The sequence below is a fragment of the Ornithorhynchus anatinus genome, chromosome X1 (assembly GCF_004115215.2).
Source record: "Ornithorhynchus anatinus isolate Pmale09 chromosome X1, mOrnAna1.pri.v4, whole genome shotgun sequence".
Taxonomy (NCBI): domain Eukaryota; kingdom Metazoa; phylum Chordata; class Mammalia; order Monotremata; family Ornithorhynchidae; genus Ornithorhynchus; species Ornithorhynchus anatinus.
In genome coordinates this window covers 104,083,813-104,106,961 of record NC_041749.1, presented here as the reverse complement: position 1 = coordinate 104,106,961, position 23,149 = coordinate 104,083,813, and the positions used below count along the sequence as shown (strand labels likewise).

The following is a 23,149-nucleotide window of genomic DNA, read 5'->3' as shown; positions in this document are numbered from 1 at the left end:
CAAAAATCCAATACAAGACACCAAATTCTCACATAAATTAAGGTATTTTTTTCTGAAAAGACCATTTCAATAGTATCAAGATGTGCAAAATCCTTCCATAGATTAACACGCAATTGGACATCAACCGTTTTAATAATGCCTAATTCTATCTAGCCGAAGAACTATACCTGTGGAATTTGTGTGAATAAATGACTTTGAGAAATATGAATTGCTTAGAACAATGCTCAGCACATAGTAAGTGCTTAAGAAATACCATCATTATTATTCTTTATTAGAGGGATCCATTTAGGGACCTGCACCATACAATCACTCCTGGCAGCATCCCCTCAAGACTGTAAGCTCCCTCTACTCTGTAAATTCACTGTGGGCAGGGATCGTGTCTACCGACTCTGTCGTACTCTCCCAAGTGCTTAGTACAGTGCTCTGCACACAGTAAGAGCTCAGTAAATACCATTGATTGATCGATTCACACCCGTTCCTGGTTTTGGAGAGGTCACTAGGGAAGAAGTTGGGTCGGGGGAAGACAGAGTTTCCTATGACTGTCGCAGCATGCTGGAGGAGAGAGAGAAAGGGAGAGAGAGGTGGGAAGGGGAGTCACTAAAGCTGGGAAGGATTTCTGTAATTCCCCTTAAGGGTACTTGCAGCTCAGAATACAGCCTGTGAAGCTGCCCCAAGCCACCACTGGGCTTAAGACGGTTCTGTAAAGCTTGGGTTCTTTTCTTTCCAGTTGACACAAGGCAGATGTGATTTTATGTCTGAGAACAACTCTTGCCCAGGTAAGCTTTTTTCTTGATAATAATAGTATTTGTTAAGCACTCGCTAGGCATCATGAACTGTTCTAAGCACTGGCGTAGGTACAAGATGATCAGGTTGGCCATAGGTCTGTCCCATATGAGGCTTACAGTCTTCATCCCCAATTTACAGATGAGGCAACTGAGGCACAGAGAAATGAAGTGACTTGCCCACGGTCACGCAACAGACAAGTGGCGGAGCTGGGATTAGAACCCAGATCCTTCTGACTCCCAGGCCTGTGCTCTATCCACTAAGCCATGCTGCTTCTCGTATTTATGTGTTTTTCCTTACTCACTTTGACTTCCACCTGCCTCATTCACCTCCATGTTTCTTTTAGCTTTATCTCCACGGCTACCCCAAACAAGCCCCCATCTATAACCCAAGCCCATCCCAGTTGTTGGGTTTTTTTTTTTTTTTTAAAGGAAACTGTCGTCTCCTGATTCTCCTCCTGTCTCTTTGGCTACTCTTTCTCAATCTCTTTCGAAGGCACCTCCTCGGCTTCGCATCCTACAACCGCGGGAGTCTCTGAAGGCTCGGTTCTGGGTCCCCTTCTATCCTCCATCTACACCCACTCCTCGGAGAACTCATTCACTCCCATGGCTTTAAGTACCATCTCTATAGGGACGATTCCCAAACCCATCTCTCCAGTTCTCCTCTCCTTCTCGCAGTCTCGCCTCTCCACCTGTCTTCAGGACCCCTCTACTTAGCTGTCCCATCAACTCCTTTAATTTAACATGCCCAAAACAGAACTCCATCTTTTCACCCAATCCTATCCTCTCCTTGTCTTTGCCATCACTGTAAACATCACCTCTGCCATGAGCTTGGCAGTATCCCCACATCATCTCTCTCTTAAACCCCACATATTCAGCCAATTCTATCTTCATAACACTGCTAAAAAATCCATCCCTTCTCCATCTAAACTGCTACTATTCTGATCATATCCTGTCTTGACTACTGCATCAGCCTCCTCGCTGACTTACCTGTCTCATTCATTCATTCAATAGCATTTATTGAGCGCTTACTGTCTGCAGAGCACTGTACTAAGCGCTTGGAATGGACAATTTGGCAACAGAGAGAGACCATCCCTGCCCATCGATGGGCTCACGGCTTTGGAGTCAGGGCTCATGAGTTCGAATCCCAGCTCTGCCACTTGTCGGCTGTGTGACTGTGGGCAAGTCACTTAACTTCTCTGTGCCTCAGTTCTCTCATCTGTAAAATGGGGATTAAGACTGTGAGCCCCACGTGGGACAACCTGATTCCCCTATGTCTACCCCAGCACTTAGAACAGTGCTCGGCACATAGTAAGCGCTTAACAAATATCAACATTATTATTATTATTAATTGGGGGAGACAGAAAAAAACAAGACAACTTCATCGCAGTAAATAGAATCAAGGGGAGGTACACCTCATTAACAAAATAAATAGGGTAATAAAAATATATACTCCTGCCTCTCCCCATTCCAGTCCATACTTCCCTCTCTTGCTTGGATCACTCTTCTCAAAAACCGTTCATATGTCTCTGCTCCTCAAAAAACCTCCAATGGTTGCCCATTCACTTCCGGATAATAATTATTATTATTATCCCTGACCCTCTCCAACATGGGACTCACAGTCTCAATCCCCATTTTACAAGTAAGGTAACTGAAGCCCAGAGAAGTGAAGTGACTTCCCCAAGGTCACACAGCAGACAGGTGGCAGAGCCAGGATTAGAACCCATGACCTTCTGACTCCCAGGCCCGTGTTCTATCCACTATGCCATGCTACTTCCCTAGCATTGTTGGAGGCAGCAGGGAAGGCATTGTCTGTCCAGGGCTCCCAGTCTTAATCCCCATTTAACAGATGAGGTAACTGAGGCACAGAGAAGTTAAGAGACTTGCCCAAGGTCACAGAGCAGACAAATCACGGAGCCGGGACTAGAACCCAGGTCCTTCTGACTCCCAGGCCTGTGCTCTACCCACTAGACCATGCTGCTTCTCCAGAGCGCTGTACTAGGAGCTTGGGAGAGTACAAAACAGGGAAGAGACCCAAGTCTCCTGACTCGCAGAGCATGTGTTTTGGGCATCTTCATGTTTGTGGTACTAACTCCTTGAGCAATTTGTGTACAGCTGCTGCCTCTACTTCCTCTCCTCCGATCCTTGACCCACACCAATCTGGCTTCCACCTCCCCGTCGCTCCATAGCAACTGCCCTTCCTAAGGTCACAGATGAGCTCCTTCTTGCCAAATCCAATGGTCTCTACTTCAGCCTAATCCTCCTTGACCTCTCAGCTGCCTTGGACACTTTGGACCTCTCCCTTTTACTGGAAACAATATCTAACCATGGTTTCACTGACCCTGTCCTCTCCTGGTTCTCCTCCCCTCTCTCTGGCCGCTCATCCTCAGCCTCTTTCACGGGCTCTTCCTCTGCCTCCCAACCCCTAACTGTGGGAGTCCCTCAAGATTCAGTCCTGGGTCCCCTTCTGGTCTCTTTCTACACCCATTCTCTCACGGGGCTCACGGCGTCGGCTACGGTCTTTGTGCGGGTGATTCCCAAATCTACATCTCCAATCCTGATCTCTCTCCTTCAGGACATCTCTTAGTTAGATGTCCCACCGACTCCTCCAGTTTCACACGTCCAAAACAGAACTCCTCATCTTGCCACCCAAACCCTGCCCTCCCGGTGTCTCCCATCACCTTAGACAACACCACTATCCTCCCGCTCTTCCAAACCCATAACCTCGGCGTTATCCTCGATTCGTCTCTCTCATTCAACCCACGGAGTCAACCCGTCATCAAATCCTGTCGGTTCTGCCTTGACGACATCACTACAGTCTGCTCTTCCGTCTCCATCCGAGCTGACGCTACGCTGATCCGAACCCTTATATCCTGCCTGGACTGCTGCATCGGCCTCCTCGCTGACCTTCCTGCCTTTCTTCTCTTCCCACTCCAGTCCACGCTTCACTCTGCTGCCCAGATCATTTTTCTAAAGAAAAAAAAGGGTCAGTCCACGTCCCCCCACTCCTCAAACACCTAGGATGATCGCCCAGCCACCTCTGCGTCAAGCAGAAACTCCATACCATTGGCTTTAAAGCCCTCAGTCGACTCGCTCCTCCCTCTCTCGCCTCTCTGATTTTCTACTACGCCCCAACACCGAGCTACTCACTGAACTTCCATCTTATCTGTGTTGCCCCGATCCCTTACCCACATCCTCCTCTGGCCTGGAATCACCTCCCCCTTTTTTATGCAACAGACCACCACTCTCCCCACCTTGAAAGCCTTATTGAAATAACATTTCCTTCAAGAGGCCTTCCTCGACTAAGGCCTTAGTTTCCCTACTCCCTCTCCCTTCTAATCGATCATTTCTTGAGCACTTGAACTGTATGCAGAGCATTGTTCTAAGCGCTTGGAAGAGTACAATAGAAAAGATTTGGTAGATATGTTCCCTGCCCACGAGGAGCTTACAGTCTAGTGGGGTAGACAGACATTCAAATAAATTAGGGATATGTACATTATAATAATAATCGTTAACAATCACGGTACTTGTTAAGCACTTACTCTGTGCCGGGCACTGTTCTAAGCGCCGGGGTAGATACAAAATAATCAGGTTGGACACAGTCGCTGTCTCACGTAGGGCTTACGTTTTCATAGGGCTCGCATGGGAAGCAGTGTGACCTAGTGGGTAGAGCACGGGCCTGGGAGTCAGAAGGAACTGGGTTCTAATCCCGGCCCTGCCCCTTGTCTGCTGTGTGACCTCGGGCAAGTCACTTCACTTCTCTTTGCCTCAGTTAACTCCTCCATGAAATGGGGATTGAGACTGTGAGCCCCGTGTGGGACAGTGACTGGGTAAAACCCCATTTGCTTCTATCCACCCCAGCGCTTAGTACAGTGCCTGGCACAGGGTAAGCGCTTGACGAATACCACAGTTACTATTACTAGCGGCATAGTAGCATCAAACAGAAACTCCTTACCGTCAGATCCGGGGCCCTTGATCAGCGCTCTCTCTCCCTTTTACCTAACCTCACTGCTACACAACCCAGTCCGCACACTCCGCTCCTCAACACCAACTCACGGTACCTCAATCTCATCTATCAACCTAATATGCTGTATCTACCCAAGCGCTCAGCACAGTGCTTGGCACCCAGTAAGCGCTTAAATACCACAATTATTATTATTATTATCCTACCGTTGACCCCTGATCAACATCCTCCCACCTTCAAAACCCTCCTAAAATCACATCTCCTAGAGGCCCTCCCCAAATAACCCTTCTATTTCCCTTATCTACCTTCCCCTCTGCATCCACTGTCAGCTTGACTTTGTGCATGGCCCAGTAGAGAAGCAGCGAGACCTAGCGGATAGAGCCCGGGTCTGGGAGTCAGAAGGACCTGGGTTCTAATCCCAGCTCTGCCAGGTGTCTGCTGTGTGACCTTGGACAAGTCACTTTACTTCCCTGGGCCTCAGTTACTTCATCCGGGAGCCCCTCGTGGGACAGGGACTGTGTTCCGACCCAATTACCTTGTATCTACCCCAGTGCTTAGTACCGTGCCTGGCACAGAGTAACGCTTAATGTCGTAATTATTATTATCATTACCCCTCAGAGACTTGGATAGTCAACCCAGCCCCAAAATCCTCATGTAAATATTCTTCTACTTTACCATTTCCTGTAACTCTAAATATTTTAATGCCCGTCTCCCCCTGTAGCCCCCTTTTCCCCCCCTTTCCCTCTGCTCCTCCCCCTCTCCCTTCCCCTCCCTTCAGCACTGTGCTCGTCCGCTCATTTGTATATATTTTTTTATTACCCTATTTATTTTGTTAATGAGATGTACATCACCTTGATTCTATTTATTGCTATTGTTTTAATGAGATGTACATCCCCTTGATTCTATTTATTGCTATTGTTTTTGTCTGTCCGTCTCCCCCAATTAGACTGTAAGCCGGTCAATGGGCAGGGACTGTATCTGTTGCCGATTTGCACATTCCAAGAGCTTAGTACAGTGCTCTGCACATAGTAAGCGCTCAATAAATACTATTGAATGAATGAATAGCCCGAAAGCTCCTCGTGGGCAGGGATCCCATCTACTGACAATGTTGTATTTTCCCAAGTGCTTAGTATAATGCTCTACACACGGTAAACGTTCAATACCACTGATTATCTGCAAAGGAGCATCAGATTGACCCACACGAATGCTTCACATCTCTCCTCAGATTCAGATGTCCCAGAGGAGTAGGAAAGTGAGGAAGTAGGGTCTCATCTGTAAACCCGTTTGCTGGTATTACTGGTTATCAAATTTTTATGTTTTTTTTAAATCAGACTTTGCTGATCAGAATTTCAATATTAATATCATTATTCCCAAGCACTCGGTACTGGGTCTACACGCAGCAAATGCTCAATAGACACAAATGACGGATTCGATTCCAGTTTCACAAAAATCAAGATTTTTCGATTCCCAAACAGCTAAATATCTCCCTCTACTGGACTTTTAGAGTTTCTTTCTGGGGGGCCCCAAACAATAAAAGCTTTTTTCACACTGCTTTTTCTTTTTTGCTTGGTTTCCCCTAATATCGAATAAACTCTTACCCCTCCAAGGGTGCAATTTATATAAAGATCTTCAGCAGAATAGCACGTCTTGAATTTGTTCGTACAATTCTTTCCCATTTGCTCCCAACTTTCTTCTGGTAGTGAACATTTCGCAGAACTTTCCGTCAAGTTACCATGTAGTACTGGATTGTCTCTGTTGCCCAATTGTCCATTCCAAGCGCTTAGTACAGTGCTCTGCACATAGTAAGCGCTCAGTAAATACTATTGAATGAATGAATGAATGAATGAATGAATACTGGGTAGGTATGCGATGAACATCATCCCTGCCCCACCTAGGGCTCACAGGTTAAAAGAGAGAAGAGATATTTTATCCCCACTTTACAGATGAGAAAACAGGCTTTGTAAACTGGGAGCCCCACGTGTCTGATCTGATCTGATTGTATGTACCTACCCAAGAGCTCGGCGCAGCGCTCGACACATAGTGATCACTTGCTAGAGCCCGGGCCCTGGAGTCGGAAGGACCTGCGTGGCTCAGTGGAAAGAGCACGGGCTTGGGAGTCAGAGGTCATGGGTTCAGATCCTGGCTCTGCCACTTGGCAGCTGGGTGACTGTGAGCAAGTCACTTCACTTCTCTGGGCCTCAGTTCCCTCATCTGTAAAATGGGGATGAAGACTGTGAGCCTCACGTGGGACAACCCGATGACCCTGTATCTACCTCAGCGCTTAGAACAGTGTTCTGCACATAGTAAGCGCTTAACAAATACCAACATTATTATTATTATTATAATCCTAGCTCTGCCACATGTCTGTGGCTCAGTGGAAAGAGCCCGGGCTTAGTAGTCAGAGGCTGTGGGTCCCAATCCTGGCTCTGCCACTTATCAGCTGTGTGACTTTGGGCAAGTCACTTCACCTTCCTGTGCCTCAGTTACCTCAGCTGGAAAATGGGGATGAAGACTGTGAGCCCCAGGTGGGACAACCTGATTATCTCGTATCTCCCCCAGTGCTTAGAACAGTGCCTGGCACATAGTAAATGCTTAACAAATACCGTCGTTATCCAGCGCTTAGAACAGTGCTTGGCACATAATAAGCCCGTAACAAATACGATCATCGTTATTATTATGTCTGCTGTGTGACTTTGGACAAGTCACCTAACTCCTCTGTGCCTCAGTTACGTCAGCTAGAAATTGGGGATTAAGGCCTTGAGTCCCATGTGGGACATGGACTGTGCCAAACCTGATTAGCTTGTATCCACTCTGGCGCTTAGTACGGTGTCTGGCACTTAGTAAGCACTTAACAGATATGATGAAACAAACAAAAACCATTATCATCAGGCAGAGAAACGCTCTTTCTACTAGGCCACACTGCCCACGACAAAAAGCACAGATAAACAAACACCCACCCACACAACAGACTTTTAGGCAATAAGAAGCCAGATAAACACCCACCCACACAACAAACTTGTAGGCAATAAGAAGTGATGGTCCCTAAATAATTCGATATCTTGCTCTAATAAACATTACTGTCCTCCTAAACCACAGATGGCCTTATCTGTAATTCCTAGACACAATAGATTACATGCAGTCTATAGTCCTTCAGGTTAGCCCTTTTGGCTATCGGGGGCCCACCCTCATTTACATCTCTGCCTTTATACACAAAAAGGAACGAAAGACCCAAAAACCCCTCCCAGCTACATATTTTTCCTCAAAAAGGACCACATCATCTTATATTGGTACACACACTCTGGGCTCCGCTGCGTCGCTTCCAAAGTCATCAATAATTATGTCACAACTGCAACACCCTGTCATCTGCCTGCCAGATATTATCTGCTTTCATATCCTGAGTTCGTTCATCTTACTCCCGAAGTGCGCGGCAGTGGCGAAACGCAACACGGGGCCTGCGTGGACGGCTGGGAGACGGACTGCATTTCGGAGCCTCGGTGATAATTATTTCACTTTGCCAGTTTATATTTCATTGGTGTCATTTCTGAAATTGTGCAGAAGTCGACGCCGGACCCATGCACGAGTTAGTGTCTCACCCCAAAGGTCAGGCAATCAATCCGGGGTAATTTCGGGATTTTAATTCACAAAAAAAATTGGACCTCATTTTTCCTTTCTATACCGGCTTTCTTCAATCTTTTACGATTCACAGATCGTACACATGGGGCATGCGTTTCTTCAGCGTTATTACTTCTTTCCAATATTTTCAAGCGACCCACAGAGAGCTAAACGGCTACTCGGTATCACTGATATCTTGGGCATACACGGCACTGTGAATTCAAGCTCATTTCATTTAGAATGTCAGATTCGGTGTCAATCCAAAACTTAATATCCAGGATGATCGATGACGCAAGTCATCAGGAAATACCAGGTGAGATCAGAGAAGCTGTTGTATTATTTAACACCTGGGCGCAATGTTCCCACTAAGCTGTAAGACGAAAAATAATAACTGTGGCAAGTGCTCACTGCATGCCAAATGCTGGGGTAGATACTTGAATGCTTAAGTCAGAGCTCATCACACAGCATTCTGCACACAGTAAGCGCTCAGTAATGATAATAATAATAATGCTGGCATTTGTTAAGCGCTTATTATGTGCAGAGCACTGTTCTTAGCGCTGGGGTAGATACAGGGTCATCAGGTGGTCCCACGTGGGGCTCACAATTAATCCCCATTTTACAGATGAGGTAACTGAGGCACAGAGAAGTTAAGTGACTTGCCCTCAGTCACATAGCTGACAAGTGGCAGAGCTGGGATTCGAACTCAAGACCTCTGACTCCAAAGCCCGTGACCACAACTCCATAAAATGTCAAATTCTCTCTGGGGAAAGAGGGAGGTAGGGGAGGAGGTTGAACGAAGCAACATGAGGATATTTAATTTTAGAAAAGAAAATTATAGAAAGAGTGGGAACTTAGTTGGAAGAGACTGAAGGGAGTAGCTAAAAAAGTGAAAACTAGAAGTGCGGTTCATCTTTAGAGAACCGGGTAAAATGGGTGCCACGGGATAAACAAAAACCAAAAAACCGGCAGCCGTACTGAAAATCTGCATGGCTAACAGGCAGCGTGTAAAAAATAGGTCGTCGGAAGGCAGAGATCATCTTTTCGAATCAATGGTATTTACTGAGCAAAAATAAAAAACTTTTCAAAATGAGAAAAGGAAAGATCACAAAGAATGACAGGTCAGATGCAGACAGGAAATTAGGCTAGTCGCAGAAGGAATCAGAAACGCTCCTTGCAAGCCCTATCAGAGCCAATAAATGATTCTCCAAACGTAATCAACAGGCAGAAGCTGGCTAGGAAATCAGAGGTTTGAGAGACTCCCAAAGATAGGAGAGCAGGAGCTGGAGACAAAGATTGAGGAGCCTCCGGAGAGATAGGAGACACGTATGCACAGCTATTTCTTCTGACACTGTCGGTCTTCTAGCCGGGCAGACACGTGTTGCTCCCTCCTACCGTTCCTCTCCAAACTCCTGCAGCGAGCTGTCTACACCCGCTGGCTCAAATTCCTCTCCGCCCATCCTCTCCTCATCCCCCTCCGATCTGGCTTCCCTCCCCTTCACTCCACAGAAACTGCCCTCTCAAAGGTCAACGGCGACCTCTTTCTTGTCAAATCCAACGGCCTCTACTCCATCTTAATCCTCCTCGACCTCTCGGCTACCACCGACACTGTGGACCACCCCTTTCTCCTGGAAACAGTATCCAGCACTGGCTTCACTGACCCTGTCCTCTCCTGGTTCTCCTCATCTCTCCGGACGCTCATCCTCGGCCTCTTTCGCGGGCTCCTCCTCTGCCTCCCACCCTTCCTAACTGCGGGAGTCCCTCAGGGCTCAGTTCTGGGTCCCCTTCTATCCTCCACCTCCGCCCACTCCCGTGGACAACTCATTTGCTTCCACAGCTTCAACTACCATCTCTCTGCGGATGATTCCTAAATCTACATCTCCAGCCCTGATCTCTCTCCTTCTCTGATTTCTTCCTGCCTTCAACACATCTCTATTTGGACGTCCTCCCGTCACCCCAAGCTTAACACGTCCAAAACTGAACTCCTTATCTTCCCATCCGAACCTTGTCCTCCGCCTGACTTTCCCATCACCGTAGATGGCATCGCCGCCCTTTCCGTCTCACAAGCCCCTAAGCTTGGCCGCTCTCCTCGACTTCCTCTCTCTCACTCAACCACACAGTCAATCCATCACTAAGCCCTGTTGGTTCCACCTTCCCAACATCGCAAAAATCCACTCTCTCCTCTCCGTCCAAACTACCACGTTAATACAGTCGCTCATCCTATCCCGTCTGGATTACTGCATCAGTTTCCTTGCTGACACCCCCCCCCCCCCAGCCTCCTGGCTCTCCCCAATCCAGTCCATACTTCACTCCGCTGCCCGGATCATTTTTCTACAAAAGCATTCAAGACATGTCACCCAGCTCCAGTGGCTGCCCATCCACCTCTGCATCAGACAAAAACTTCTCACCGCTGGCTTTAAAGCCCTCCGCCACCTTGCCCCCTCCTACCTCACCTCACTATTCTCCTTCTACCCCCACTGTGCCTCGCTCTCGCCTGTCGCCGCCAACCCCCGGCCCACGTCCTTCCTGCCCCTGGCCTGGAACGCGCCCTCCCTCCTCAAATCCGACCGTTACTCTCCTCCGCTTCAAAGCCTTATTGAAGGCACATCTCCTCCAAGAGGCCTTCCCAGGCTAGGTCTCCCCCGCCTTCTTCTTCTCCCACTCCCTTCTGCATCGCCCTGACTTGCTCCTTTTGTTCTTTTCCTCCTCCCAGCCCCACGACGCTCATGTACGATACAAATAAATTACAGATACGATGTGTCACCCCCGCCGGACGGTCAACTCATTGTGGACAGGGAATGTGCCTGTTTATTGTTGTTTTGTACTTTCCCGAGCGCTCAATATAGTGGTCTGCACACAGTAGGCACTCAATGAATACGACTGAATGGTTCACCGTTCCCTAATTCCCTAACCGTGTTCTATCCACAACATGTAGAGGTAAAACACAACAGGGAAGAACTGAGTTGTTCAGTGATATTCCTGAACCCCTCTTTACTTTTCCTCCTTTTCCTCCGTCTCACATTCCTCAACTAGAGAAGCAGCGTGGTCTAGTGGATAGAGCACAGGCCTGGGAGTCGGAAGGCCCTGGGTTCTAATCCCGGCTCTGCCACTTATCTGAGTACCAGGACCGATCAGCGCTGGGGGGGATAGAAGGTAATCCGGTTGGACACAGTCCCTGCCCCGCGTGGGGCTCAGTGTCTCAATCCCCATTTTACAGATGAGGGAACTGAAGCACGGGGACGTTAAGTGACTCGCCCAAGGTCACAAGGCAGACAGGCAGCAGAGCCGGAATTAGAACCCACGGCGTCCGACCTCCAGGCCCGGGCTCTTGCCACTAGGCCAGTGACAATCTTTTCACAAGACATACAAAGAAGTAAACTTGGATTCATCGTTTCTGTGACTTCCGGATCATCTTAAGCACGTCTGTCCCCTAAGCGCCTTCTCATAAACAGCTCTCAATTTACCTGAGCTTCCAGAAGCTGAAATTCGAGCTCAAATTCCAATGTGGAGCAATTTCCTTTGAATCTGATCCTCGGTATAATTTTCCCTTCAGCTACAAGACAAGAAAGACGCTTATTAAAAAATTGCAAATTACTATTTTCTTTAAAAATTCATTATTATGCCTTCTTATGAAAAGATGAGCCAGAGATACAGAAATATGAGAAGCCAGACGATAATCTATTTAAGCTATTTCCTCACGTCCATACAAGCTCCATTCTGAATTCCCTTTCTCTAACAAAATAAAAACTGGTTCACCACTTCTGGGCATATACCTTTTTTTTTTCCCCCTGCAAATATTTGACTCTCAAAAGCAGCTCATTAAACCAAATAAGCCTCATAAAAATGCAACGCTTTTCGGCAGGGCTACTCGACGATTTGGGTGTGATGGTCACATTCATCTAAAGCAAATCATCGTCTATTTTTTTCTAAAGGGAAATTCACAGAAATTAAGAAAACAACCCAAAAACTAGGTCAATCTACATATAGTCCAATCCAGTTCAGCTCAGAGAAGAGCCGCGCTACCAATCGGTGATATTTATTGAACGTTTACTTTGGGCGGATCCCCCTATTAAGCACTTGGCAGTTCAATACAACATGTTCGCTGTCCACAAAAAGCTTACTGTCTAGAGGGGCCCACTGACATTCAGGTAAGTTATGGATATTCATTCATGCGATTGTATTTATCGAGCGCTTGCTGTGTGCAGAGCACTGTACTAAGCGCTTGGAAAGTACAATCAGGCAACAGATAGAGACAATCCCTACGTACTCAAGGGCTGTGGGGAAAATCAAGTGCTTAGAGGGTGCAGATCTAAGGGCACAGGTGACGTAGAAGGGAGAGGGAGAAGGGGAAATGAGGGCTTAGTCAGCGAAAGCCTCTCGGAGGAGATGGGATTTTAATAAGGCACTGAAGGTGGGGTGAGGGGTGGTCTATTGGACCCGAAGGGGAAGGAGGAATGAGGCCAGAGGGAGGATGTGCGAACAAAAGGTCGGCAGCGAGAAACACGAGATCAAGGTCCGGTGGATAGGTTGGTATTGGAGGTACTGAAGTGTTGGCTGGGTTGTAGTAGGAAATCGGCAAGTTAAGATGGGAGGGGCCGAGCCGATCGTCTACTTTAAAGCCGACGGGAAAGGAGATTCTTTCTGATGCCGAGGTGGACGGGCTTTTTGAGGAGTGGAAAGGCCAGCTGAACAGTCTTTGAAGTATTAAAGGGTTCCAGAACCTCCCCAGTTCTCAGACCCCACAGTTGTCTCCACGTTGTAACTGATACGTGCAACGGGGTAGCTCGGGGAGATTAATGTTAGGGGTAGAAATGAATGCATTAGCCTTACAGTGGATATGCATAAATCAGCGAAAGTCTCAAGTTTCATATTTTACCGAGAACCGGGACGACGGAGACGGTTTTCAACGCGTACCCGTCTGTTCAAGAACCCCCATCTAGAATCCGGGCCGGGCTTGCTACAGGTTCTAAACGAATACTTACACTTTATTGTCACTTGGGAGTAATTTATTAGATCAATGCCAGTAAGTTTCTTTAAAAAGGAAAGGTCTGATTCACATTGCTTCAGCTGAGTTTTTAGATCTACGACAGACTCCCATTCTTCGGGCTGGGCGTTTGGTATTTCTTGAAATAGATTTCTGGAAAGATAAGACCCAATCCAGTTATTCAAACGGAGGTTTATTCGACAAGTGAGTCAATCAAGCAATCGTATTTATCGAATGCTTACCGTCGGCAGAGGGCCGTACCAAGCCTAATAGAACAGAGCTGGTAGACGCGTTCTCTAACCGCGACAAGCTTACGATCTAGAGGGGGAGACAGACATTACTCTGAATAAATTACAGAGATGCACCTCAGCGCTGCTTGATCGAGGGAGGGGTGAACGAAGGGGGCAGATCCAAAAGTAAAAGGTGACAGAAGGGAGTGGGAGAAGGGGAAATGAGGGCTTAGTCGGGGAAGACCTCTTGGAGGAGATGTGCTTTCGGTAAGGCTTTGAAGAGGGGGGCGGCGGTCGGACGTGTTCCGTCAGACATGAAGAAGGAGGGCCTTCCAGGCCAGAGGCAGGATGTGGGCGAGGGGTCGGCAGCGAGACGGATGAGATCGAGGTACAGCGAGTAGGTTTGCGTTAGAGGAGCCAAGTGTGCAGGCGGAGTTGTAAAAGCAAATTGGGGAGGTAAGGTTGGAGAGGGCAAGGTGATTGAGTGCTTTAAAGGAGTTTCTGTTTGATGTGGAGGTGAAAGGGCAACCACCGGAGGTTCTTGAAGAGTGGGGATACACAGACTGAATGGTTTTGTAGAAAAATGGTCCAGAGCGGGGAGAAGCAAGGAGGCCGATGCAGTGATCAAGGTGGGATAGAATGAGCGCGTGGCTCGGCACAGCAGCGGTTTGCATGGAGAGGAAAGGGCAGATTTTAGTGATGTCGCGAAGGCTGAACCGACAGGATTTGGTGCCACGTTGAGCCTGCGGGTCGAATGAGAGAGATGAGTCGAGGACAACACCACGGTTACGGGCTTGTGAGACAGGGAGGACGGTGGTGCCGTCTACAGCGACGGGAAAGTCAGGGGGAGGGCAGGGTTTGGGTGGGAAGATGAGAAGTTCTGTTCGGGACACGTTAGGATTGAGGTGTCGGCGGGACATCCAAGTAGAGCTGTCCTGAAGGTAGGAGGAACGGTGAGACTGCAGAGGAGGAGAGAGATCGGGGTTGGAAATGTAGAATTTAGAAATCATCCACAAAGGGATGACTGTAGTTGAGCGGGTGTAGACGGAGAACGGAAGGGGACCCGGAACTGAGTTTTGGAGGATGTCCACAGTTAAGGAGTGAGAGGCAGTCAATCCCCAAGTCTTCAGTCCGGTTGTGAGGCTCCTCCTTAATAATGATGATGGTGTTTGTTAAGCGCTGACTACATGCCGAGCACTGTTCCAAGCGCTGAGGTAGTTTCGAGGTTATTAGGTTGTCCCACGTGGGGCTCGTTTTACAGATGAGGTAACTGAGGCACAGAGAAATTACCCAAAGTCACACAGCTGACAAGCGGCGGAGGAATGACCTCTGACTCCCAAGCCCGGGCTCTTGCCACTAAGCCACACTACAACATCACTTTCCCAAATCCTAGGTAGAGGGAATTGCAGTCAGTGGCCATTGGATAGTCACCCATCCTACCGCTAGGATTACCACCGCCGCTTTACGCCGTTTCACGATTCATTCATTCAATAGTATTTATTGAGCACTTACTATGTGCAGAGCACTGTACTAAGCGCTTGGAATGTACAATTCGGCAACAGATAGAGACAATCCCTGCCATTCGTGGCTTACGGAAACGCACGCCGCAACACGCGGATTAAGGGACACGTGCGACGGTTGGGGAACGCCAAATAGCAAGATCAATCAGTGGTATTTATGGAGCGCTTACTATGTGCACGGCACTGTACAACACAATGAAAGCTTGGGAGTGGGAGGTCGTGGGTTCTACTCCCTGCTCCGCCACTTATCATTTGTGTGACGTCGGGCAAGTCCTTGACTTCTCCTGGCCTCAGTTCCCTCATCTGCACAATGGGGATGAAGACCGTGAGCCCCACGTGGGACCACCTGATCACCTTGTATCTACCCCAGCGCTTAGCACAGTGCTTGGCACATAGTAAGCTCTTGAATGCCATCGTCAGCACCGACAAAATCGGCAGACAAGTTCCCCGCCCGTAACGAGTTTACAGCTTAGAGACTGTAAGACTGCAAGAGACCGGATGCTATGCGAACCGTCAAGAATATATCGTTTAAAAAGCAATACGGTCCGGTATGTTCTACGACCAAAACTCTAAAGAATGGATGTCTGTCTCTCCCCAACTAGATTTTAAGCACCTCGAGGTTAGGGATCAGGTCTACTTGTTCTATTATACTCTTGCAATAGATACCATTGATTAAGTGAACGAAGATGACAGTATTTTCATATTCTATGAGAAAAAGGGTCAAGGAGACATATGCAAAGCAAGCATCAGGTGCTACTAACAACCACGGGCCTGGGAGTCAGACGACCTAATTTTAATTTCCACTCTGCCATTATTCATTCATATTTATTGAGCACTCACCGTGTGCAGAACACTGTACTAAGCGCTTAGGAGAGTACGATACAACGATAAAGAGTCCCGTTCCCTACCCACAACGAGCTCACAGTCTAGAGGCAGGGAGACTGACGTCGATGCAAATAAATAAAATGACAGCTACGAACATAAGTGCCGTGGGGCTGGGAGGGGGGACTGGCAAAGGGAGCAAGTCAGGGAGATGCAGAAGAAAGTGGGAGGTGAGGAAAGGTGGGGCTTAGTCTGGGAAGGCCGCTTGGAGGAGATGTGGCTTCCGTAAGGCTTTGGCGGGGTGGGGGGAAGGTATTGTCTGTCAGATCTGAGGAGGGAGGGAGGGCGTTCCAGGCCAGAGGTAGGACGTGGGCCAAGGGCCGGCGGCGAGACGGATGAGATCGAGGCACGGTGAGAAGCTCAGCACCGGAGGAGTAAAGTGTGCGGGCTGGGTTGTCGAAGGAGAGGAGCGAGGTGAGGTAGGAGGGGGCAAGGTGGTGGGCTGCTTTAAAGTCAACGGTGAGGAGTTCGTCTGCTTTGTGACCTTGGGCAAGTCACTTAACTCTTCTGTACCTCAGTTTCCTCATTTGTAAAATGGGGATTAAGACTGTGAACGCATCCAACCCGATGATCTTTTTGCCTACTGCAGCGTTAGTGCAGTGCCTGGCATGCAGTAAAGCTCTTAACAAATACCATTAAAAAAAAATTACTACACACTTGGGAGAGTCCAACAGGACAGAGTTGGTCGACAGGTTTCCTGTCCACAACGACCTTATAGTCTAGAGAGAGACAGACATGAACATCGACCCTTGGCCCACGTCCTAGCCCTGGCCCGGAACGCCCTCCCTCCTCAAATCCGCCAATCACACCTCCCCCTTCAAACCCCTACTGAAGGCTCACCTCCTCCAGGAGGCCCTCCCAGACTAAGCCCCCCTTTTCCTCGGCTCCCCCGCATCGCCCCGACTCGCTCCCTTTGCTCTACTCCCCCGTCCCACAGCGCTTGTGTATATACGTACACAGCTACAATTCTATTTATTTATATTAATGCCTGTTTACTTGCTTTGATGTGTATATATCTCGAATTCTATTTCTTTATATCGATGTCGCTGATGCCGGTTTACTTGTTTTGCCGTCAGTCTCCCCGCTTCTAGACCGCGAGCCCGTTGTGGGCAGGGACTGTCTCTCCTTGTCGCTGACCTGTACTTTCCAAGAGCTTAGTACAGTGCTCTGCACACAGTAAGCACTCGATAAATACGACTGAACGAAGGAACGAATAAGTTACGGCTAGGGACACAAGTGCCGTGGGGCTGAGGGTGGGGTGAATAAGAGATGCAAATCCAACTGCGAGGTTGACGCAGAAGAGAGTGGGATTAGAGGAAATGAGGGTTTAACTGGGGAAGGCCTCTTAATAACCATAATTAATAATTATAATTATTAGAGCATTTACTAAGTGCTTACTACGTGCCAAGCACTGCTCTAAGCACTGGGGTAGATATAAGGCAGTCAGGCTGTCCCACATGAGGTTCAAAGCCTCAATCCCCATTGCAGAGATGAGGTAACTGAGGCACAGAGAAGTGAAACCACCCGCCCAAGGTCACACAGCAGACGAGCGGCGGGGCCAGGATTAGAACCCACGTCCTCTGACTCCCAAGCCCGGGCTCTTGCCACTGAGCCACACTGCTGAAGGAGATGTGATCTTAGTAAGGCTCTGAAGGTGGGGAGAGTGATCATCTGCCCGATAGGAAGGGGGAAGGAGTTCCGGGCCAGAAGCAGGACATGGGCGAGGGGGTCGGTGAGGTGGAGAAGATTGCTTATTTGTGTACAAACAACTTTATTCCAAGACTAATGAGAGAACTCACTTTAAAAGCCCCAGTATATTAACAACAATGATTATGGTACCTGTTACGCAATTACTACGTGCCACACACCGTTCTGAGTGCTGGAATATAAAAGGTCGAGCAGGAAAGGAGAGGGAACAGCAACTAGAGTGAGCTGGCACTGGGATGGAGCAGAGGCTGAGCCACCGCCCCCCGCCAGGTCTCTGACCGACCACGCTGCTCTGAAAACTCCCCTTGGCCAACTCTCCCCATCAAACCTTCCATCTTCCGGGCGTTAGTCGTGATAACGGGGGCATTTGTTAATAATAATGTTGGTATTTGTTAAGCGCTTACTATGTGCTGAGCACTGTTCTAAGCGCTAGCGCTCGCTATGTACTAGGTGTACAGAGAAGGAGCACGGTGTAGTGGAGAGAGCACGGGCCTGGGAGTCGGGAGGTCTCGGGTTCTAATCCTGGCTCCGCCACCTGTCTGCCGTGTGACTTTGGGCAAGTCACTTCACTTCTCTGGGCCTCAGTTCCCTCATCTGGAAAACGGGGATTGACGCTGTGAGTCCCACATGGGACAGGGACTGTGTCCGACCCAATTTCCTTGTAGCCACCCCAGTGCCGAACACAGTGCCTGGCACATAGTAAGTGCCTAACAAATATCTTTATTATTATTATTATTAGGATGCATTTGGGTTGCATCAGATCAGACACAGGCGCGGTCCCGACACTCGAACAGGAGTTTCAAACTCCCTGATTGCTCTAGACTGTAGACTCGGTTCGGGCTGGGAATGTGCCAATATTGTTATATTGTCCTCTCCCAAACGTTTAGTACAATGCTCTGCACACACTAAGCGCTCAATAAATATCATCGAATGACTGAATAACCCATCGCATCCTGCGCCGTCACTAAAGTCTATGGTTTAAGCACTTATCCTTTGCCGTTTTCATCATTTTTAAAAGCTACGTTTTAGAAGAGTCTTCGCTCTGGGTGTCGTCTCGCTCACCGTGGGCAGAAAAGCATCTGTTATAGTGTCCTCTCCCAAGCGCTTAGGAAAGTGCTTTGCGCACACTAAGCACTCAATAAATACGATCGAATGACTGAATAACCCATCGCATCCTGCGCTGTCACTAAAGCATATGGTCTAGGCACTTATTTTTTAAATGCTACGTTTTAGAAGAGTCTTCACTCTAAGTGTCGTCTCGCTCGCCGTGGGCAGAAAAATGTCTGTTGGTTATAGTGTCCTCTCCCAAGAGCTTAGTGAAGTGCTTTGCGCACACTAAGCGCTCAATAAATACGATCGAATACAGTCTTGGGACAAGTCTTTCATTAGAGTTTGCCCCAAAGAGGAAAGCTTGGGGCCTAAAGTCAGAGAATTTGCCAACTCTGGTCCGGGCCTTAGGTCCGCGGAGGGGGCCGCGAAAAGAGAACAGTTTCATACATGGCTTTCGGCCTCTCCTCCTCTGGCGGCGGCTCCTCTGCACACACTCGTCTCAACGCTGCGATCTCGGCCTCCAGGGCCCGGACCTCTTCCTCAGCCTCTCTGTGCCGACGGAAAACGCCGTCCATCTCCGCGGGTCCTGAAAAGAGATAATAATCAGTATTAAATAAATAAAATTACAGTTACATACCTAAGTGCTGTGGGGCTGGGAGAAGCAGCGTGGCTCAGTGGCAAGAGCCCGGGCTTGGGAGTCAGAGGTCTTGGGTTCGAATCCTGACTCTGCCACTTGTCAGCTGTGTAACTGTGGGCAAGTCACTTAGCTTCTCGGTGCCTCAGTTACCTCATCTGGAAAATGGGAATTAAATGTGAGCCTCACGTGAGACAACCTGATTACCCTGTATCTACCCCAGTGCTTAGAATAGTGCTCTGCACATAGTAAGCGCTTAACAAATACCAACATCATAATAATAATGATGATGATGGCATTTGTGGAGCGCTTCCTCTGTGCCAAGCACTGTTCTAAGTGCTGGAGAGCGATGGTGTTTGTGGAGCGCTGGGCGGGGGGGTACAAAGTCATCAGAGAAGCAGCGTGGTTCAGAGGAAAAAGAGCCCGGGCTTGGGAGTCCGAGGTCACGGGTTCGAATCCCGGCTCTGCTGCTTGTCAGCTGGGTGACCTTGGGCAAGTCGCTTCACTTCTCCGTGCCTCAGCTCCCTCATCTGGAAAATGGGGATGAAGGCTGTGAGCCTCACGTGGGACAACCTGATGACCCTGTATCTCCCCCAGCGCTTAGAACGGTGCTCGGCACAGAGTAAGCGCTTAAATATCAACATTATTATTATCATCAGGTGGTCCCACGTGGGGCTCATAGTCTTCATCCCCATTTTACGGAAGAGGGAACTGAGGCACGGGGAAGGGAAGTGACTTGCCCGCAGTCCTACAGCTGACGGGTGGCGGGATTAGAACCCACGACCTCTGAGTCCCAATGAAGACCCGCTCGCTGCCACGCCTCCTGCAGTGCTGGGCGCGTAGTAAGCGCTTAACAAACACCATAATTATGATTTTTACCCTGATCCCGGCGAGAACAAACGCCCGCTCACCTCTCCCTCCACTCCCGGCGCCTCTCCCGCCCCGTCGCCTTTTCAAACCTCCCGCCGGCCGGGACCATTCCGACGGGGGGGAAGAGTTGGCCGCTGCTCCCCGAACTCGAAGCACCCGGAGTACATTGAGTCAATCCTGACTCTGCTCTAACGCTCAGATTCCGTCAACGGCATAACCGTCTAACCCGTCCCCGGGAGAGGATCCGTTCCCGTAATGATAATTACTAATACAAAACGATCCCCCCCGTGTGGGAAGTGGTTCGCTCCGGGACGCGGAAGGGATCCCGATCCAAAGCGAAGTTGGCAGGACTGCGCATGCTCGGAAGGCGGCCAGAAAGCTAAATAATTCGGTTTGGGGGGGGATCGGGTGGCGGCATTTAAGCGGGACTCGATCGTATTCATTGAGCGCTTTCTATGTGCAGAGCACTGCACTAAGCGCTTGGAATGTACAATTCGGCAACAGATAGAGACCGTCCCTGCCCAACGACGGGCTCACAGTCTAAACGGGGGAGACAGACGATAAAACAAAACAAGTAGCCTGGCGTAAATATCATCAAGGTAAATAGAATCGTAGATAGATACACATCATTAACAAAATAAATAGAGTAATAATACAGACAAATATGCACAGCGCTTTTCACGTACTTTCTGTCCCGCCCTAAGCCCGTCCCTCTCCCAGCACGTGAGGATGGAGCGCCACTTGCTTTCCCTTCCCCCGGGCGGGAACGCCGAGAAGGGAGGAAACGTTTGCTCGGTCGGTTAAACGCGGCGCGGGGCGGGGGGAAAGGGCAGAAACCACCGGGAATTAAGGGCGGGGAGGGTGTGGCCGGGCTTTCTTGGAAGGGGAAGAGAGGGTCGTAAGGGGGGGGATGTGGGCCCGGAACTCGAAGACGGAGGCCGAAAAAGTTGAGGGGCGGGGGAGGAGGAAAAGCTGTGCGCAGTGTTGGAGCCACGTGATGAGGTTGTCGGGGCCTCTGCCGTTTCAGGTGAGGGGACGGGACATTAGCCCATCGATAATGATAAGCATATCGGTATTTGTTAAGCGCTTACTATGTGCAGAGCGCTGTTCTAAGCGCTGGGGGAGATACAGGGTAATAATAAAAATGTTGGTATTAAGCGCTTACTATGTGCCGAGCACTGTTCTCAGCGCTGGGGGAGATACAGGGTAATTATAATAATGTTGGTGTTTGTTAAGCGCTTACTATGTGCCGAGCACTGTGATAAGCGCTGGGGGAGATACGGGGTCATCAGGTTGGCCCACGTGAGGCTCACAGGCTTCATCCTCATTTTTACGGATGAGGGAACTGAGGCCCAGAGAAGTGAAGTGATTCGCCCACAGTCACCCAGCTGACCAGTGGCAGAGCCGGGATTCGAACCCATGCCCTCGGACTCCCAAGCCCGGGCTCTTTCCACTGAGCCACGCTGCTTCTGTGCGGCCTCCACTGGACCCGGGTACCGGGCTGGGGCCCGGCTCGGGTTCCGCTTCCACCGCCCGGATGCTCTAAGAAGGTCGTGACGTTGGCCTTGAGGGGGCTGGGGAAAGGGAGAGATGATGATAATGGTGTTTGTTAAGCGCTTACTATGTGCCAAGCACTGTTCTAAGCGCTGGGGGGGGCAAGATGATCAGGCTGTCCCACGTGGGGTGCACAGCTTTAATCCCCATTTTCCAGAGGAGGTCCCTGAGGCCCAGAGAAGGCAAGTGATCTCCTCAAAGTCAAACAGCTGACCAGCGGCAGAGCCGGGATTAGAACCCACGACCTCCGACTCTCAAGCCCGGGCTCCTGCCTCTGAGCCACTCTGCTTGCTGAGAGATGTGCCGTGGTACTGACTGAGGAGGACCGCTTGGAATGATGATGATAATGATAATAATAATAATAATGACAGCATGATAGAGCCCGGGCCTGGGAGTCAGGAGGTTCATGGGTTCCAATTCCGGCTCTGCCACTTGTCTGCCGGGTGACCTCAGGCGAGTCACTTCACTTCTCTGGGCCTCAGTTCCCTCATCTGTAAAATGGGGATTGACACTGTGAGCCCCACGTGAGACAGGGACTGTGTCCAATCCGATTTGATTGTATCCACCCCAGCGCTGAGTACAGTGCTTGGCACTTAGTAAGCGTTTAACAAATGCCATCGTTATTATTACTATTAAGCGCTTACTTTGTGCCAAGCGCTATTCTAAGCGCTGGGGTAGATACAAGGTAATCAGGTCGCCCCACGTGGGCCTCACGGTCTCCATCCCCATTTTACAGATGAGGTCACCGAGGCCCAGTGAAGTGACTTGCCCGAAGTCACACAGCTAAGTGGCGGAGACGGGATTAGAACCCAGGACCTCTGACTGTCAAGCCCGGGCTCGTTCCGCTAAGCCACGCTGATCGAGTAACGGGGATCGTCCGGGGTCTAGGACGTGTGAATGGAGGGAATGACGGGCCGAGTCGAGGGAAGCCGCCAGTTTTGCTTACAGTTAATTCGTAATTCTCCACGAGCAGATTTCTGAAATCTTCCCGTTTTGTCTTCTCTCCTCCTCCTTACGCTCGCGACAGCCGCAGGTTGCAAGTGTCTCCTCGAGGCTCTACTGATCTAGAGCTGCCAACCTACATACCACGGACACGCCTCACCAACATCCCAGCTGGGGTTCAAGTAAGCTCGCCGTAAGGTATTATTGGTTTTGAAATATCCCTGCCCATTTCTCTCCTCCGGTAGTGTGCGTGAGTGAGAGTTGACCGGATTGAATTCCTTTAAAGCAAGCAGGGATAACACTGTAGGTTGATGAACCTACCCTCTTGCTGTGAGAATAGGTTAAGGCTCTCATAATATCCCGACTGGATTATTGTGTCGGCCTCCTCTCAGATCTCCCCTCTTCCTGTTTCTCCCTGCTC

General features: G+C 49.3%; 2 protein-coding genes across 6 annotated transcripts in view; one reads left to right on the top strand and one right to left on the bottom strand.

The window, feature by feature from the left end:
• The window catches only part of LOC103170973 (centromere protein P), a 267,419-nt gene extending 246,924 nt beyond the window's left edge, over window positions 1–20,495 (bottom strand). The window contains exons 1-4 of one of the 2 annotated variants that reach the window (XM_039910098.1): window positions 20,274–20,495; window positions 19,176–19,314; window positions 13,338–13,492; window positions 11,820–11,908 (exon numbers count right to left, since the gene is read on the bottom strand). In XM_039910098.1, the coding sequence (XP_039766032.1) occupies window positions 11,820–11,908; window positions 13,338–13,492; window positions 19,176–19,303 (372 nt within the window). In that variant the 5' untranslated portion in view covers window positions 19,304–19,314; window positions 20,274–20,495. The remainder of the gene's footprint in view (window positions 1–11,819; window positions 11,909–13,337; window positions 13,493–19,175; window positions 19,315–20,273) is intronic. The other variant, XM_029049913.2, reaches the window with a different exon arrangement.
• Window positions 20,496–21,144: 649 nt separating this feature from the next.
• NOL8 (nucleolar protein 8) overlaps window positions 21,145–23,149 on the top strand; it is a 34,070-nt gene continuing 32,065 nt past the window's right edge. For 2 of the 4 annotated variants that reach the window (XM_029049905.2, XM_029049902.2), the window contains exons 1-2: window positions 21,145–21,259; window positions 22,814–22,926. The gene's annotated coding sequence lies outside the window, so the exon portion shown is untranslated. The remainder of the gene's footprint in view (window positions 21,260–22,813; window positions 22,927–23,149) is intronic. The other 2 variants (XM_029049903.2, XM_029049904.2) reach the window with 2 other exon arrangements.